The following is an 18,578-nucleotide window of genomic DNA, read 5'->3' as shown; positions in this document are numbered from 1 at the left end:
TAATATGCCTCCTTATGTATAAGCATCCCTTAACACAGTGCAGCGCTGCATGGCCGCAGCCTAATAACACCGTGACAGACTCTTTCACTGCACAGCTCTGTTGCTTCCAGTTCAGTAGAAATGGTCATTAAAAAACAAATCATTGGGCAACTGTTTATTGCTACAGTATCCGGCCATGCTGAGAAGCCCAGTCCCATTCAAGTGATGATGCTACATCAAACTAGTCCACATGTTTCATTACCAGAACGTTGAATAGCAGTCAAAATGTATTGTGTTTCTTTCTGCCCAGTTTATGTCAGATATGCAAAGCAGGTTCAGTTCTTTAAACTTTAAACAGGAAAAGTCTGTTTTACTGTACCATGAATAAAGACAGCAGCACTCTGTGTATCTCCATTCAAAGTTTTATTTTTATAAAATAACAAAAGAAAACAAAAACGGCACTGAGTTTCTGTACAAATATCACTCTTTCACTCAAGCAGATGACTATATAAATGACCTTTTTGTTTAAGCCCACATCAAAATAAAAGCCTGACATATGATGAGAGAGAACAGTCGTCCCTCCCTGGCATTGTGTTGTTGCCAAACTGTACAGTGAGCAGTAGAAGGACTTTCCGATTTACATAAAGAAGTTTCAAGAGGGTACATAGTACTTTTCAGTGGATGCATACAATGAACAAATCCAGAAAAAAATGGAAACCAAAAAATATAGATTTATGAATTTACAGATGAATTTCTATGATCATTATATTTTATCTAAAGGAGTATCATTTCCACTCTATATAAGCGTTGACGCAAAAAATAACAAAATACTTCCTATAGTTTAGTATCTGTAACATGCATATAACCATCATTCTTCAGCCTTTATTGGAGGATTTCAACCAAATATATTTCTTTTCACTTTACACTGTATGCATGGTAGACGCTCCGGAGGCCCAGTTGCATTGATAATGGTGCTTTTTTTCACTTGGAATGGACATGAATGGAGATATGAGTGTTGTTTCACTGAAAATGTGACCCAGCCTGCTTCAGTGATATTTCCAAACATGAATTAAAAATAAAGAGAGCTGAGAGAAAGTTCAAAAGCGTTTTTCTTTTTCTGGGTGTGAATGTTGGATTGTCCGTTTGGGAAGGGTACAGAAATGGTTGGACACAGCGCCTCTAATTTGACATCAGAAAAGTGGGTTTCAGAAGCTTTTCAACCCTCTGACAAGCAGTTCTAATGGAGTATACTGGCCCCTTAAAAAGAGCAGTTGTGGACAAGCTAAAAACTCAAGAGATCCACAGACACAAATTGGCTTCTTTATACAGTCGGCCATTTAATGACCAAAGACTGTTTTTGAAGCGATGAGTTGAATTTTGTATAGTTGTGATGAGACATCTAATCCTTTCACGGTTTGATCCAATGTGGTTCTCCCAGCTTATCTTTACTAAATTGGAAAGTATAGTTAAAGTGATTAGTCAAGGGGCTCTCATCTGTTTTTTTTTAATCAAAGGGTCAGTTCACCCACATTGAAAAAATGAATGTTCCTCACTTCCCTCTAGTGCTACCTTGTTATGCAGATAGTTTTGGTTGTATTTGTCCAGGTGTTGTTGTATGAGCGGCTAAATTTATTAAAAAGTACAAAACATTCTGTGAGATAGAAGCAATGTACTTCTGTTTCATTCCAATAATGTCTTGTCTGCTGTTGACCTGTTTCAATTTAGTCCATGCAATCACTTTGCCAATTTACATTCTACGGAACAGCTCCAGGGTTTTTGGCTCTGGGAAAGGGCTGTTTATGCTCCTGAATATTGATTGAACTGCTGTACCACAAGAAGAGGATATGTACAATCTAAACTTCAGTGTATGCAGTGGAATGTTCTAACCTTAGTGGCAAATGTTTTCTGACACATCAGTGATCATGTGCACTGTAGTTTGTAAAAGCAGAAGATGCCTGTACCAGTAAATAAGGACCACAGTATAGAGTGACCTGTGTTGCTCCGATCAGGTGGGCTATGTGCATGTTTGGAAGATCACTTTCCAGTCAGAGAGGTGTGCACACTGGGTGCTTTAAGTCACCCCGAGATTAACTGATAATAGGTATATCTGAATTATACGTACAGTATATAAGTCATTGTACAGTAACTTCGGCTTTGAACGCTACAGTGACAAAGCTCCGTCCTTGGATCAAGGTTATGTATAACTTCCCCCACCATGCAAATAACTAGAATCAAGTACAGTGTCATGGGAGAAGAGAGAGTAGGTGGTGAGACTCACAAGACAAGTGGAAAGAGGAAAAGGGATAAAAGGCAGATTATGTATTGAAGGGAAGGAATGTGATTGAAGAATGAGGAATGGAGAAGGATCAGTTTTGTCCTCTCTGCTGAATGGGAGATGAGGCACAAGGGCAGGATTTATTCTGTCCTGTGCGTCGGTCTGTCTGTTGACTATGGCTGGTATGCAGTAGGTCAGATATAAATGTAGCTCTCCCTCCAAACCTACATTAACTGATTAGTGTCTTGCTCCTTGTGAAAGACAATTTGCAATGTGTTGCACTGTCAATAGTACTGTATATGTTTGATCATTACAATGAGCATGGATATGACCAAAGGCACTCTTTAGAGATCATTATTTAAGTTCTAATGTATTTAGAGTGCAGAAGGGTATTTTCTCTCAATATAAATGTTTCAATGAGTCATATAAAGCTCATTTCAATTCAAAACAAACATTTTAACATGGGAGAGTTCTAACTAACTTAGTGCTGAGGAAAAACACTGCGTATAACACATCTCATTTAGCATCACATTCATACAGTTCTTCATTCTTGGATAAAAAAAAGGTATACTACACAAAACAAGATAAAAGTAACACATAAAATGTAAACCATCACAATGTGGCACTTTCTCAGTCGGGCCTCTATTTAACCCTGTAACAATCTTCAAAAATATAAGAGCTCCATGATCCTGAAAATAAAATTTCCCCCAAAAAACTCACACACTTCTCTGAATTCTCTTCGAACCTCGACATGGTAGGTATAGATAGTATGAACATGAAGTGTCCTGTATGAATCCACACTTAAACTACACTGAAACTGGCAATTGTGCACATCTACATGATTCTTCAGTCGGCACAGAGGAAGTGGTGACAAAGGGATTCAGTATCATTTATGTCCATATAGCATGTGACACATGTATGGATGGATATATGAAGCGTCCACATAAAGTCTGTTTATACAATCAGAGCCATTCATCCAGTTTATATACTGTAATAACCTAAACTACTTTCAACAGTTCAGTCATTTGCAACAGGTGTAAAGCGGTGTACTGTATGTAAGAATGTGTTCAAGTTTGTTCCTTTTTTCTTATTCTTTTATGAACTAACCTCTTCAGGTGTATTTGTGAGCAGCCTGTTGTCTTCTGCAAAAAGAGAAAAGTTGCTGTGTAATCTAATAATTTCATCAAATGTCACTCTGGCTCACGTTTTTGACTTTACCTCATTACATTACCTCATCACATTCACTCCCTGCTTCGTGCATCCCTCCCATTCCATAAGAAACAAACTGCTGCTTCAGTTTTAATACCTCGCCTTTCAAAATCACAGTCCATAAAACAGTACCTTCATCTCAGATGTTGCTCAGGTAACACCTGTTCCTATGTTATTAGTGTAAAGCAGAGATTCTCAAAGAGTTAAATTGCTGAAAGCATCCACCAGATAGCGAATGGAGAGAACATATCTAGATAATATAACTGGATCTTTATCAGAGTCTAACTCTTGGGTTCAGCTAGTTGCCGTGTCCTGAGGCTGCCTTGGTCTTTTCCTCTCTGTGATTACATCTTCTACACAGTCTGGAAGGCCTTGGTTTGGGCAGGGATCATAACAGGAGTGGCCCCCATGCGGCTCAGGTTTGCAGGACTTAGTTTAGGGGGAGGGCTGGACTTGCAGTTGGAGGTAGACGTGGAGGTTGGTGTTGAACGGGGTTCAGGGGTCTTGTGAACTGACTGATTGTAGCCAGGTGGAGACTGAGGGAAGGATGAGGCGTGGCAGTTTTCTTTGAGGGCCGCCACTGCAGGAACACATGCTCGTTGGCCTCGGAGCCCTATGTTGTGCACCATGGACTGAGTGGAGGAGGTGCCTGAGCGAGAGCTGCCAGAGCGGGACGAAGAGAGGGAGTTGGGCTTCACCAGTTTGGCTTTGGGAGCCTCTGCATCCTCCCTGAAATGAACACATGGTTGCATGATTTCCAGTAAACACATACACAATCTCAAGTTATGTATTTACTACTTAGTTGGACACAGAAAGTTTGTTTGCCTTCAACACTCTTTTTTACCCTGTCACTGGCTACAATATTGATAGGGAGGAATCCCCACCAGCCTGCATTATTCATCCTGACACTTACAAATTGCTAACAGTATGATTGCTTAGGTTTAGTCTACAAACAAACAAATAACTAATTGAAAAGAAAAATGTTGTAACAAATGGTGCCAATATTTCATGCAGTCATTTAGGGAATCATCTCGATGAAAAGTACTTTGATGATAATATTGTTAAGGGAATATACCTGATTTCATTTGGGGTCTCTTCTTCTTCATATTTCTTCATCTCCTTTTTGCGGAACACCAACCAGATGATGAGGATGATAAGGAGGACCCCGAAGGATACGCCAACCACTGCTCCTGCTACCACACCCATTCCCCTTACATCTACACACAAATTACAGAACACACACACACACACACACACACACATACACACACACACACACACACACACACACACACACACACACACACACACACACACACACACACACACAAACACACAAACAGTTGGGTAAAAAAGAGTATACTGACATTAAGCTTAAAAATTCATACTGAAACACATTTTCCATCGTATTTCCTGCTCAACCTAGAATCCCACAATATCCTAAATCCCATCAAATCTGGTTTCGGATCTAGGCACAGCACTGGGACTGCTAGTTTGAAAGTCTTAGGTGACATAAAGGCTGCTATGGAGAAGAAGTCATTCTGGGTTACTATGTTTATAGACCTAACCAAGTCATTCGATATACTAGATCAGGCCTATTCAATTAGCGGCCCGCATACGGCCCTTCTGAACTTTTTTCTGGCCTGCAAGAGACAAGAGAGAGCCACGATAGCATCCCTGCATTGTTTTAGTTCTCTCGTCTCCTCTCCTCCGCTGTGTCTGACTGACTGAGCCCCGCGAAGCAGAGGAGAGAATGTGAATGCTCAAAGTAACGCAGTAAACACGGAAACGTGCACATAAACAAGATACATATAATTTAATAAAAGAGCTTCTGTTCAATGTGAAACCTGAGTTCTGAATATAAAAAAAAAAGGTGTAATTTCTCTCACTGACTCAAACAGGCTCAACATGACAGAAGTCTGATATGTGTGGTAGTTCTATAGGAGTACATCATCTGACTTAATGTGATGCAGTGTAAATGCAAAGACAGATCTGCTTTATGATTCAAATAAGCCTACTTACTGTTAAATTGTAAAAATGTGTAAGATATGTATGTTATTGTGAGTCTGATGCTACTGTTTCACTGTGTTCTATTTGCATTTAGTATTTCATTTTATGGATATGGACTTGTTTTCAAAGCACCTTATGTATGCTTGGAAGTGTTGAGGATATTATAAACAGGGCTACTTACTGGTAATGTGGTGAATACTGTTTTATTATATTCATCTTTCTTTCTACATGAGTGGACTTGGACCTGTTGGGAAAACAACTCATGTCTCCTTGGTTTTAAAGATGCAACATTTTGCACTTTTGTGTGAAGCCTTGTAGCTATAGCTTTCCTACTGTGTTGAATGGACTGGTTGCTTTCTGTAATGAATTAAGGTGATACAAATAAAGTGAAAAAAGGGGATGCACGTGACTAGTTAATTTCATGTATTAGTAACTATTAACTATTAAGAGTTATTTGTAGTGATTTATTGACAAAGTATTATGTGGCCCACAAACCCCCAGTGATTTTCCTATTCGGCCCACTTGCTAATGAAGTTGAATAGCCCTGCACTAGATCATCACATGTTAATTAATATCCTGGCTGGTGTTAGTTGTAAAGTGGCCAGTTGGTTTCAGAGTTATTTAACTGATTGTATACAATTCATCAGGTTTCGTAATGTTGTTTCTCTTGTTGTTCCCCAAGGATCAATCTTGGGGCCTCTAGTTTTCTATAATATATACAAATATTTGTGACCAGCGGTGTTGGTATTGAGTTTTTTGATACATATAAATATAAAATAAATACAAAATATAATATAATACAAATCTAAATTCCGAACATCACATTGGAACTGTAACTAAGAATCGTAAGTTCTCATTGAGCTTATAATATAGTGCAAAGTTATGTTTCACTCCATCTTCAAGTAAACGTCTGTCTACTGTCCTATTCTTGTCTCAACTAGACTACGCTGATACCATTTACAGATTTGCTTGCACCACTACTTGACCCACTCCAGCTACAAGATGTATCACTGCACATTGTTCAATCTGGTCAGAAGGTTACTTTGCCACTAGTATATTTTAATGTACAAGGCCATTGTAGGCCGGTTATCCAGGTACATACTGTATGCTCTAAATGTGTTTTTGTACAAAATACCTACAATCTTTGATCCAATAAACGGCTTTGGTTTTAATGCTTTTAAACAAAGGTTGACAGAGGTTTTTGTTAGAAATATTTCTTGCTACAATGCATAGTGATTTTGTCTGTGTGTGTTTGTGTTATGCACTATCTATGCATATTCAACCTCTCCTTCCCATTGTATATGAATTGTGTTGTATTTTATTGAATGTATGTGATTGGCTTGTGCACGTCGTATGACTTAGCTCTCTTCTTGGTCAGATCGCAATTGTAAAAGAGATTTTATCTCACTCAAATAAAAACGAAAAAATGAGAGTATAATATTTATAACCAATCATTTTGCTACTTTAGAACGGTGAATACCGCAACAAATTGTACCTCATGTCCTAATAAATCGTACATGAATTACTTTTCATTGCTTGTGCTGCCTTTAGAGGTCTTGGGGTTTAGCGCTGCATCACTTGGGGTAAACTGGTGATTGAGTTGGTGATTGATAGATCCAATCAATAGTGAGGGCAGTATGTCATGCAGGTTGCAGCAGCAGTTTGCAATACAGCTGTTTTTTATGGTGAGTGGTAGCCAGTGGTATACAGTACAAGACTACCACAAGGGTCCTCAAATAATAAAAAGGGCTAAATCAAACAGTTTTCTGATGAGATAATATTGTTTATCCAGGGTGTTTTCAAATCCAGATTTGACTAAATATATGTATTGGTAAAGTGTGGTGATGAAATCCTAAGTGCCCCATCTTGGATTTTACATTCCATTTAGTGCAGAAGATTTCTGATACAGATGTAATTTCATCAGTAAACCATTGTTAAATGTGTCATTGTTAACAGTGTAACCTTGTTTTAGATTAATTTTATTTGCCATCAGTTCATACAATCAAGATTTGTTGAGCACAGCTTAAAAAATAAACCCAGTGTATTACTATGAACACACACACTGTAGTTTATTTTGACTCAAGCCCACATATACCGTCCTGCTGCCAGACTAGAGCACCAAACGTGTGTTCATCCACCACAGAAAATAGACCGCAACTAATAACAAGCCTCTTTTCAAAATAAAACTAAATATCTGTGAGGTGTTAGGGAGGGAAGGGGTAGGGAAGTCAGACAGTATTGATCTTTGGCTTTCTTGACAATAAGAAAACATGAAATGTTGTCACTCTCATCCTTTAAATTGCACTTCAAGTATGACTACATGTTTTGGTTGGTTAATAATGGTTTCACTGTAGGAATACGGGCGGTTGCATTTGTGGGATTTCCGATGCTGTGTGCGCCAGCGGCATCCTTTTCTGAATCATTGCAGATTTTATGTCAAATCAGCGTTCAGCAAGGGTCTTCCACTCACAGTGCATCTTGACCTCCACTGTGCAGCTCTCTTCTCCCACATCGTTGCTGGCTGTGCATTTGTAGACACCGGTGCTTTCCTTGGTCAAGTTTTTCAACGTCACAATCTCCGGGTTTTTCAAATCTGATAGTATGAACAAAGAGAACAGAGGACATGTATTCATGGAGGGTGTTCTGCTCTCATTCTGTGGTCCGAAAGACTGGATTTGTGTTGAATTAAATGTTTGTACTGTTGAGGAAACACAAAGTCATTGTGAATGACTCTTAAAAGATTCTCTCTTACGCAAGCTGCAACTGTTTTCATTGTCACCTTCTGAAGCCATAAACTGTATGTTTACAAGAGTAGTCAGAAGAAGCATGCATTTAAAAAAAAGTCTTTGAGTAGACAGAACTTCTTTTTAACTTATAACAGCAGACTGCTGGAGTCAGCGCAAAAAGCAATAAAGTCAAAGAGCTGAAATATAACCACCAGCTTTTCTTGAACTGAATCCCTGTCCACTTGTGTATTTTGCCTACACAGCTGATAAAGAGAGACACTCTACTCTCAGCTGATACATCTCAACCCGTTCACTCCTACAAATCTGTGTGGTGACACATTGCATAGAGTCCTTTCTTTTCTTTTTCTTTTTTGCTAAAGCATCTAGTTTGTATTGACATTTTGGATTTGGATAACAAATTAATTCCAAATCTTTCACAACAAAGATTAAGTTCTGGTTCAAAGCAAAGCAGAGCTGTACCCATTTTTAACACATGTACTGTATATTACCAAGGTGTATTTACTGCAGTATGTGTATTGTATTATGTGTAGTTTACTGTATGTTATCTATATTGGTATGTATTGTGGTTTTATAATACTGAAAGATGTACATGTTAACTACACTCTGTAAAAGCCCAAATAGGGACACGAGTTGAACATTTGCAACAAATACAAATATGCAACTATAAACTATCTGAGCAGCACATCAGTTTCATGCTCTGTATTGAAACTATAAATAGCATCGTCCCTATCATATCAAATAAATTCAAATTCAACTGACAGGCGGACACATGCTGCAGTGTGTGAGTAGACCTACCTAACAGGGCCAGTGGAGGCAGCTTGCCTGCATACTTGCCCTTGTCCATAACCCTCTCCCACTTATAGTGGAGGGGATCAGAGCCATCAGCAGACTTGCAGCTCATCTTAACATCACCGCCCTCCAACAGTTTGCCCTCCATCCAGCACCGCGGCTTGGACGGTTTTACTGCGAATACACAAAACAGGTACACACACAGATGTTCTTACATGCTGTTTCCTCACACACTTTCTCCAAAGAAGATTGGTGCTCTCTATAAGCTGAAGCATAACAAGAAAGGATTTTCCTATTGTAAAAATGTGGATTTGTGTTTAAAAGATTTGTGTTGCAGTACATCCTCGTATACATTGTGTAAAACACTAGATTTAGACTTGGACACTTGTTCCTAGTGGGAACTACATAACTAATCAGTGCTCAGTGCAGATGGCTACTGTATGCTGACTTTGCCATATAGGGCTTCCCTCACTTGTTCAGTCCAGAGTGTAAATCAGTCTGGCATCAAGAGATTGTTACTTAAATATGTGTGTCTCAAAGTGGAGCTTTCAGACACATACTGAACATGGTAATGTTAGTTCATAAACTGTCAACAAAACAGCTGGTAATGTAAATGCATTTCATCCAGGCCTTAAAAGTTATGATCCTTAAGTCAAAAACCATTTGATGCTATTTATGGTCACCATGTTGGAGCCACATTTACAGTCAGTCATTTGCTCTCAATATAGTCGTTTCTTTTAATAAGGAAGGAGTAAGCCAAGGAGTGTTTGTTAACCACATAAACTGACATTTTAAGCATTACAATTTTAAATCCACTCTGTCTTTGACCAACAGAGTATCTTCAATTTTACCTCACAGTCTCAGAACATGTAAAAGTAAGAGTGTCCAGCTTGTACAGTGTCCAGTGTAGCTGTTTTTAAAATATAATTTATTTAGAAATCTGTCTCCTTCTCTCCCTCTCTTTGGCTGTGCCAGTGGTCGGTAACCATGTGTTGCAAAAAGGAAACACACTGGCCAGCTATGAATCGCATTAGCCTGGCAAGATATGTTTGTGGATGAAATGCAGAAAAAACACAAAATAAAAGAGAGCTTTCCCTTCAGGGAGGGCGTCGTCAATGTGAAACTTTATGACCTTGTGTGATCTACAGTCAACCATTTGAATCTTGAGCCGTTGTGACATATTTAGGATGAGGAGGAGACCTGTGACAGACCATCAGCCTCTCAGAACAGTGTTGAAGGCAAATGTAGCTTTCTTTGACTTCAATGCACTACACTGCATTTGCTCATAGACATGAAACCCATTCCAACATTTCCAAAATTCAATCAGCATAGTGATTTTATTGGCTGTTACCTGCGTCACTGCTCAGAATAGCCTGATGTAATCTGACTGCCAGCATTTACTGCAGCTGTAAATGTCTGAATCACGTTTAATATATAGGAAGCAGATGTTATGTAAAGCACTGCAGACGCTGCTGAACTTAATTATAATATGTATTGTGCTTTTGTTACTTTTAAAATATAGTATTCTCTTGAAAAGGATGTACTGTGGAGTGGAATTGCACTGCTTTAAGAACTGACTTGATGCTTAATGTGTGAAGGTTAAGCTGCCTCTGGGAAACGGAGCGGCCCCACTAGACTGGAAGAGGATGCAATAAATAATTTAAAAAGGGATAGCACTATCTGCTGGGGTTTGTTTATTCCAGTGATGTATTGGATAGTAAGAAGGTGTTTTCTCTTCTTATGGAACTGTATGCATTATAGATGTGCTGCGATCCTTTACACATTTAACACCAACATAATGTGCAATCAATGAGAGTCGGCTGATTGAGGAATTGAATTCCAAACACGTTGCTGAACTCAAACCTTATTAAAGAAATGTACAGTGACCATATCATATGTATACAGAGCAACAAGCTTTCAATAGCATTTCCAGAGAGAAAATCACAAAGGATGAGAACTACAGTGAATTCAAATGTAATCTTATATAGGTGTAGATTATTATTTTACAAGTAGATGAAAGCACCACAGGACAAATCATTGGTCTGGACTTTCTATCAGAATAATACAATGTGCTGCACTACATTGAATGCAGTAGTTCGGGGTTACATGACACTTTCAGTTGTATAGTGTTCTCATGATTTCTCCCTCCCTTTTTTCTTATTTAACCTAAGTGCAGTCTGCCACTTACCCAGCACTATGAGGCTGATGGTGCTCCAGTGGTATTGTGCACCGGTCTTGACTTTACAGCTGTACTCTCCTGAGTCTGTTAGAGACAAGTCACTGATCAGCAGAGAGGCGTCACCTTTTAAGTACTCTCCAGCGAAGGCTACACGGCTACGCTCTACTTCATTGGGGTCAAAAACCCGTCCAGCAAAGAAGGTTATCACCTGGTGGGGGAGGTGAAATAGGTGGGTGGGTTTGTGATGGGGTAAACAAGGTAAGACACATACAGTACAACAATGTGGAAGTTCTCTATAACAACTAGCAAGTATATCCTACAGAAGGCCAGAGAGGACATAGGTAATATAGAACAGAGGTATTTTATTTACTCTATTATCACTCTATTATCTTTCTTTTACACAAATAGACACCCAGAATACATTAACATGCACACTATTGCAGAGATGTCAGAGCTACTCCCGCCCATAATGTAATACAATAATGTATCTCTAAATGTGTTTTTTTTTTTATCAAGATCATGACACATTTTGTAATCACACCATAATCTTGATGATAAAAGCTTGACCATTACAGTCACTTGCATCTTTAGGCTCATGATATTTTTTCAAATCAATTCTTGCATCTGAACTACTTATACTATATATATTTATTTATATATATACTTATTGATTCCTAAAATATACAGAAGCTGCCTTCAGATAATCTTCAACGTGAGGTGAAAATGCAGTATCTACGAACACACAGTGTTCTTTCAGCTTTCTTGTCTATTGTAATTACGTGTTTTTTAAATTATTATTATTATTAGTAATTACATGTATCAGCAAGATGTCTGTCGATCGACTATTAACATTATTCATATTTATATTTAAATGAAGTTAAAATGTTTGACTGTCAATCGATTAAAATATTCAATAGCGATTAAAACACGATTGTCCACAGTTAATCGCAAATTAATTGCACATTTTTCATCTGTTCAAAATGTACCCTAAAGGAAGGTTTTTCATATATTTATTACACGTATGAACATGGTAGTGGACACATATGCTAGGCTTATGTAAATGTAGTATATTTATTGCTAAATTAATAAACAACACAATAAAATTACAAATATTGCTCAGAAACCTTCCCACTGCTTTTAGAGATGTCACAATACCAGACATTTAGTATTCGATACCAATACTAGTGATATTCCACAATTCTCAACACCCAATTCGATAACAAAAAAAATATTGTATTTTTATTTAGATTTGTGCTTTGATTTAAAATAAATCTTGACATTAGTAGTGTTACTTACAGCTAGTGTTAGGAAGTTAATCTATTTTATATTGCTGTGAAAAGATCACCTTTAAACAACTGTATACATTTTAATAGATTACATTTGAACACATAATGATAACATTATACTTTATATTTGACCAATACTCATTATTACTCAATAGACCTGAAACACATCTTAATGTTTCTCAAAGGAACCTCTGTTAATGTTAGCTGTTAGCTCTGACTTCAAGGAATTAATGCATTTCTGTGGCATAATAACATTTATATGAAATAGATGTCAACATGACAGATTCCATTCTTTCAATTTTGAAAGAAACATGTAGTAATGTATGCTTTGTCGGGTAATGTTGATTCTCATGCTCTTAATATATTGTAAATTATTTCTACACTTCCCTCTGAGTCTCATCTGGTGCCTCAACAGTTAAAATGTAATGTAGACTCTAATGAACATTAGTTTGATATCTAGTGTGTTCCAACCTCAATAAACACTGAAGCTCTTGCATGGAGAGACACTTACCACTCTCTGCCTGTTGGTTGGCTTGAGAAGCAGCCACTCAATGTCAAGAGTGGGGTCATCCCCCACCCAGAACTGATGGTGGCAGGGCAGCGTGGCATTTTCTCCAACAACCCTCTTCATCTCCGTCTGGGCGCATGTCATCAGCACACCCAGCAGAACTGTAGAGACAAAACAGCCCAAGATTATTGCTCATTGTATCAGATGTGCAATATTAATAAAAGTGTAGTTCCGGGTATAATCAGACCAAAACAGCACAAAACAGTTCCATGTAACTTTTAATAAACTCCAGTCAACCAACAAGCTATTCTCACATGAGCAATATTTCTGACTAAAGCGCTGAATACGGCACAAGTCAGTTTTAAAACTGTGGGATTAGAAAGTCTGAGCTCATGCAATTGAAGGCAAAGAAGAAGATTGAAGATTTCACTGTAGCAATTTCATTTTGCAGCAAAGCAGCACTTTTCCTTTTCACACAAACACACATTGTTGTTAGACAAGACGTTATTTTCAATGAGTTCGATGCTGTGCTGTTGATATCAAAAACTGAATTTAATCTAATACTATACACTCTGAGAGTGCAGATGTCCAACAGGTGTTTCCTTCTCCCCTCTCAAACAAAGAAGAGTTGAATCTCACTGAATTGTCCCTCCAGGTTCCCTTACAATCAAGATGGCGGCAAAAGTAAAACGAACGGGAATTTATTCCTCTCGTATAATTCCTAACTTCAGTGGATCATAACATATCAGGCATGGAATTAATCTGCCGATGCTCAATGCTCAGTTCAAAATGAGACCAGACGTTTCTATGAATGTCAGTGGCCTGCAACAGACTAGGTACGGCTTTCATTTTCATTTCACACTGCCTAGTGACGGTATGAAACAGTAAAAATTGTGAATCATCTTAACCAAAGGCTAATGCCCGGTAGAGATAATTATAGAATACATTGTACATATCAAGAAACAATAAAGTTACAGTAAAATTGTAATTAAAGATGATATAAAATTATACTTAAGGCCGTGCCATTAAGTCATCTACGATTGCCGTAGATTGAAGATGAACATGAGGCATTAGATTAGATGGACAGCAAGAGCTTGAATGAAATGATCAGGTGAAGTGATCAGGTGATCAGGTGAAGTGAAGGTGATGTTGTTGGTATTTAAAGGCGGACATAATAAATGCACAGTTCAGGAGATTAAATCAATGTGAATGTGTTTGGAGGTTATTTCACCTACAGCAAATAATCAATTGAAATACTTTCCACCATACAAAGTGCCACCACAGATACATTTAAACCCACCCACATTACAGATCAACTTTCAACCATCGGTAATGGAGAACTATATACACACACACACACACACATACACACACACACATACACACAACCCGCAGTCTGCCGCAGGTTACACTAATAATAATCCCAACATAAAAAGGATACATGGGACAATGGGTAAGATCCAGAGGGGATATCAGCTTACCAACCGCAGCAGGACACAGAGTTATACTGGCACTGCTTACTGGGATGGAATTACCAAGAGGCGCAGGATGAAAGCCTGAGCTTCCAATTGTTTCCTCTTTTATTTATTTATCCTTCCTTGGACACTGATCAACTGTATGGACTGTGATGTCCTGCTGGCTGGACACATTTGTTGGAGAGCAAAAATAGAACTGCAAAATGTGTGTGTGGGCAGCCTCAAAGTGTGTGCATGTGCTTGGGTTTCAAATGCTACTCAGTGTGTATACCAGTTTTAATGTGTGCCTGTGTGTGTTATTAGCAGATGACGTCAATGTGTTTTCGGCAGGTGTGTGCAGTATGTACAGGTGTGTGTTTTACCTATAGAATCTATGCAAAATTGAGAATATGTTTGCATTTGTATTTTTCTGTATGTGTATGTTAGCTAAAGGAAATGCTTGTATGTTTATGAGTATCAACAGGCTTGAGTGTGTGGTGGTGTTTGAGCATGTGCATGCATGACATATATATATATATATATATACGTCCATTAGCTGTAGAACGAATAGATACGATACAAACAAGCATGTGTCTCGAATGAGCTATGTGCGTGCATGATTATGGACACAATGTGTCTGAGTGTGTGCTTCTGTATATCTATGTGTGTGTGTGTGTGTGCATGCATGTGGCACACGTGCAGGCACACTCCTGCCTGCGATTATCGCCACAAAATGTCCGGAGCCTGTTGGCAAAGTGTCAGAAACCCTGGGGTGAGTTGTGCTCCAATAAACTCCCTCCTGCTCCTCCCAGTAGACTTCTCAGTGGACCAATTATAGTGGCAGTGGGAGCCAGCGGGACGCAGAGGGCCCAGTTACCCTTCAAGCCGTGGAATATCACACCCCCTTCCTGCCTGCTTGCTCATATGCAAGTCAGCACATCAACTGAGCTCTGAGGCTGGTACCACAGAAAGCTCTGATCTTAGGAAGAACAATTAAAATAGAAACATTTAAAAAAGGAAAGGAGTGCAAAACTCATGATTTCTCCTGGATCTTCTAATAGTTTTTTTCTTCATCTTGTTGTAGAGCGGTGGCTCAAAGAAGTGTCTTCTCCTCTTCCATGCATGTGTTATATGGGGTGTTATTAAATATATGTGTGACATGTGTCAGACTGGTAGCTCAGAACTGGAGTAAAGGGTAATGGAAGGTGTTTCCAGGGCTATAGCTGCACAAAGAATAGTATTATTGTTTGTGCATTATTATTATTAATCATTTATAATTATAAATAATAATTTATTCTGCGTTCCGGTTTTAACCACATCTGGTGATCTGCTTGTTTATTTCTGGCTGAGTTGAGGGCATCGATATCTATCAGTAGTAAGATCGATCTGTCCCCTTTTGTCGATGCTCCAGGAAATCTGACTGTAGGTGGGAGGCAAGGGAGCTCCCATCTGAAGGGACAGAAGATGAAAGATTGCTGGGACGCATGTGTGAGTGTAGACGAGCAGGAATGAAAGAAGAAGAAAAATAATGTAGACAAATCAGACACAGAGGAACCTGGAAGTGTGGGAGGATTCGAGCAGCTGGCTGAAGGAGTGGGGAAAATTGACTATTTGTAAAATTGTAAAATCAATTTCTTTATTGTATTATTATTTATCGCAGTTTGGAGAAACAGGATGTTCTTTTCCCGTGTCGTGTAAGGAGGAGCCATGCTGTGTTGAGGTGTTTTGGCTCTTTGTGCGGCTGCATGTGGGGCAATTGAATCTCGGCTTGTTGGACGACGTCAGAAAGAGTGGCTGAGTTAAGCAAAATGGTAGACCAGAGACGACAGCCTTTAAATGAACAAGGTGGCAAATTACTAACAAAACACACACTTACAGTACACATATACAATAAGGCAGGTAAGTTACACTAAAACTAGTTTCCTGGAAGGCTTTCTAGTATTTCACTGTTCGTCTCACCTTCCAATGCAAGAGTAACCCCAAACAATAACTTAATTTCTAGTAAAGACAGACCAACAAGTGCAGATAACATAAATCATTCATCACAGGCTCACTCTATCTAAATCAGTGTGTACGTATCATTATGAAAGGACAAGCAGCTCAGTAAAACAAAATAACAGCTTGATGCACAACAGCAGCCAACACGTCTATTTCTTTTTCTATTGTTGCAGTTTTTAAAAACATATGCCTGATGATTTTTAGTTACCGTGTCATGAGGTGTTTGCTCAGATTTTATTCATATTCATACTTTTGCAGGAGGAGCTCCTTGGAAAATAAATACACAGTTCATTCAAATCTTGAGTGTTAAAGTCCATCAGGGTAGCTGAGCTAAGCGTAGTGTTGCAGTCACTACAAACAATAGCAGCACTACGCTGACGATGTGTTCTTGGTATCTTGTAGCCTGAAATAGATCATTAGATCAGAGACGGTGCAGTATCAGCTGGCTCTACGTCCAACTACATCACTGTGAAATATGATGCATCCAGACAGGACTGCTTATACAGTTTCTTATAAGAAACCCATTTTGCTTTAAAGGGAACTCCTTTGATTTGAGCTCTTCACAGTCTGTTTACAGGTGTTGGGAAGCACCACAGCATATGTGAGAGTTGTATTAAGCCTTTTTGACTCCAGAGGAAGCTTTGTGAAGTGGGATTTTAAAAAGAAAGGCCGTGAGGAATGTCACTTGAGCGCCGGTTGGGGCTGAAGACTACAAGCTTGAAAATGAAAGAAATCTCGATATGTGGAGTTAGAAAGAAGAACGTTTAACAGACTTCTGCAGCCTGCTGCTCCAGGCAACATTAGCAGCTACTAGAAAAACACACACAAATCTCTGACCATACGGTTAAGTTGCATTGTGGGAAATGTAGGTGGCAAGGATGATATCTCTGGTTCTGCTTGATTGGTTTTTCTATTGATTGATATTATATCGCCAGACTGTGGAACTGCAGCTGCTGCTCCGTATACAGATTGTACAAATAATAAGAACCACATCTGTTTACTTTTGATAGACATCTGAAGATATACTGTAGCTGGTGTCTCAGCACACATGGAAATACCTACTTTACTTAATAAACTAAATGATCAAAAAAGCCTGGATGTTATCATTGCACTGTGCCGACGATGAGAGCACATAGAGTCTGAATGTAATGTAAAGCAGACTGCACCATGGACCTGCAGCATATTAACCAGTACGATTCTGTGTCAGCCAAGATCTGGCACCGTGCCCTCACAGTGCAGAGAGCATTGCTACACTGCACCACTGCACAGGACCATGAGGGACACCAAGTAAATGTCATAACTTCATGACCCAAAATGGAAAAAAGACACCACCAGTCTGCTTCCTCTGGAATACTGGAAGAGCTCAAACTCAACCTTCAGTACACAAACACAGTTATAGCTAAACATGTAAAAGGTTGTCTGTTTACTAGATTTCAGACAAATCCAAAAAAAAGAGTGAGTGGTCATAAAGCAAAGATGTAAGAATTTGTTGTGAATAAATTGTTTCCATTTCTGACATTTGCTCAAACAACCTCCAAAGAAGGATGTAGATGAAGTGTTCTTGTTTGATAATTACTTGTAATGTGAATGTTTGCCAGCTTACAGAGAGTAACTCTGACACCCAGTGCATAATGTATGTATATGTTATGTTATCTGACGTGCCTCCACCCTGCTGCTGTACCTGTTTCTCTGCGCATTAGCTGCTCACTGAAGCATGCGATCATTTCACTGCAGCCTTGAACACTTGAGGAGGAGCAGGGGAACTGGCTCTCAGAATGAATCATCTTTTATGTCTGTTGCTGCGACTGCTATTGCTTTGGCCTGTGAGGAAGAAACACTTCCCAGCTAATTGCATTATCTGTGCAACAAAAGTAAACTATATAGATACTTTCTTGTAATTTAAGGATGGCGGGATGCTAAACAGAGCAATAAAAGAAGTGTAAACTCACTTATGTATAGAGTTAAAATGGGAATAGGAGAATATCTTTTATATCCCTGTACTGTAAGTTTTTATGAGGAACTCTCAGGCTTACAGTCTGATCGTACTCCTACTATCTCTACATTTAAAATGTGTGCTGTATCTGCGTGTTTGATCTATGCTGATCTCTACATACTTCACTGTGACTCACAGAATCCCTTAAAGC

At 38.8% G+C, this 18,578-nt stretch overlaps 1 protein-coding gene across 1 annotated transcript; it reads right to left on the bottom strand.

The window, feature by feature from the left end:
- Positions 1-389: 389 nt before the first annotated feature.
- Positions 390-18,218, bottom strand: clmpa (CXADR like membrane protein a). The gene is made up of 7 exons (XM_029447910.1): positions 18,116-18,218; positions 12,986-13,143; positions 11,198-11,396; positions 9,016-9,183; positions 7,944-8,066; positions 4,539-4,680; positions 390-4,192 (listed from the first exon to the last, which is right to left on the bottom strand). The coding sequence occupies exons 1-7, from the start codon at positions 18,216-18,218 to the stop codon at positions 3,817-3,819; spliced, it is 1,269 nt and encodes a 422-aa protein (XP_029303770.1). The 3' UTR covers positions 390-3,816.
- Between the last annotated feature and the right edge of the window lie 360 nt (positions 18,219-18,578).

The sequence above is a fragment of the Cottoperca gobio genome, chromosome 14 (assembly GCF_900634415.1).
Source record: "Cottoperca gobio chromosome 14, fCotGob3.1, whole genome shotgun sequence".
Lineage (NCBI taxonomy): Eukaryota > Metazoa > Chordata > Actinopteri > Perciformes > Bovichtidae > Cottoperca > Cottoperca gobio.
The sequence above is the reverse complement of the archived record's forward strand: the minus strand, read 5'-3'. Positions and strand labels throughout refer to the sequence as shown.